This window comes from Nicotiana attenuata, unplaced genomic scaffold, assembly GCF_001879085.1.
Source record: "Nicotiana attenuata strain UT unplaced genomic scaffold, NIATTr2, whole genome shotgun sequence".
NCBI classification, from domain to species: domain Eukaryota; kingdom Viridiplantae; phylum Streptophyta; class Magnoliopsida; order Solanales; family Solanaceae; genus Nicotiana; species Nicotiana attenuata.
Genome location: NW_017689486.1, coordinates 1 through 1,171, shown reverse-complemented (window position 1 = coordinate 1,171; position 1,171 = coordinate 1). Strand labels below are relative to the sequence as shown.

Sequence of the window (1,171 nt, the reverse complement as noted above, 5' to 3'; positions counted from 1 at the left end):
ATTGACATTCCAAATAAGAAAGAGTAGCGGTGGGCTCATGGATACGAGCAGGTTGAAAATTAGCATTATCAATTTGTGTAGAGCTAGTCTCCATGTCCTCTGAGATTGGGTCAAATTGGTTAGGAGTTTGAATGGGTTGGATTGTTGAGTCAGAAGCACGAATTTGAGTTTGGGCCTGATTTTGCCCATTAGGGATAGAGAGCTTACCTGCTTCCTTTGGCATCTCATTGGGTTCTGCCGCCCTTGAGTACTTTAGGGTTGATGGAGCTTGTTATTGTAGTCGGTTGTTGTTTCTTTTTGGAAAAGAAACAGTTTGCCACTCAGCTGATTGATGATTGCTTGTAGGGTGGGGAATATAGTGAGTTGTAGAAGACGTTGAAGCAGACTGAGGCCTAGAAGATTTAGTAACGAGGGATGTGGGAAGTGGTTGTGTTTGAAAGGTACAATGGATTAAAGCATGACCAAATCTACCACATGCAGTACAAAGAACGTTAAGGCCTTCATATTGGATTGTTTGTTTGTGGTTGCCAATGTGGAGATGTGTCTTGAGAGGTTTTTCAAGAGGTACCTCAATGCAAATTCTTGCATACCTGCCCCTAGAAGTAGTTGTCGTGCATATATCAACCTTTAATAGTTTACCCAATTTCGCTCCCACTCGCTGAAGGATTTCCATATCATAAAACACAGTAGGTAGCTCAGGGAGACGTACCCATATAGCAGAATACGTTAGCTGAGTGTTGGATGCAATAAACTTAGCTTCCCATTGCCTCACAGATAGGAAATGGTTAAGGACAAACCAAGGACCTCCATGAAGGGCTGTTTGCAGATTCTCTTCTTTCTGGAACTTAATAAGGAAAAACTCAGATCCAAGATCAATTAGAAACATGTTTTCAGTAGGTTTCCATAGCGAAGTCAGTTTTTGTTTCAGCAGTAGATGGCCAATTTTTTTTCCAAACACTTTAACAATCACTGATGATTTCCAAGGTGTATATAATCGTGATTTATCATCAGTAGATAAAGGAATAAATAATTCTTCATCAACTTCTGTAGTGTTTGTTTCATCAGAGAAGTCAACATATTGTTGTTGAGGACGATGATTAGCAGTAATGGGAATTGAAGAGTTATTTGATAGCAGTGTTGTAGTAAAGTTTTTTATGGCCTTGGGAAGATG

The 1,171-nt window shown here is 39.9% G+C and overlaps 1 protein-coding gene across 1 annotated transcript; it reads right to left on the bottom strand.

Moving 5' to 3' along the window:
- Window positions 1-271: 271 nt before the first annotated feature.
- Window positions 272-886, bottom strand: LOC109222405. The gene has a single exon (XM_019386766.1). The coding sequence runs from the start codon at window positions 884-886 to the stop codon at window positions 272-274; it is 615 nt and encodes a 204-aa protein (XP_019242311.1).
- Between the last annotated feature and the right edge of the window lie 285 nt (window positions 887-1,171).

Bases quoted from the DNA above. Each gene is read 5' to 3' on its own strand.
- LOC109222405 (XM_019386766.1), bottom strand. From the start codon at position 886: ATGTTTCTAATTGATCTTGGATCTGAGTTTTTCCTTATTAAGTTCCAG.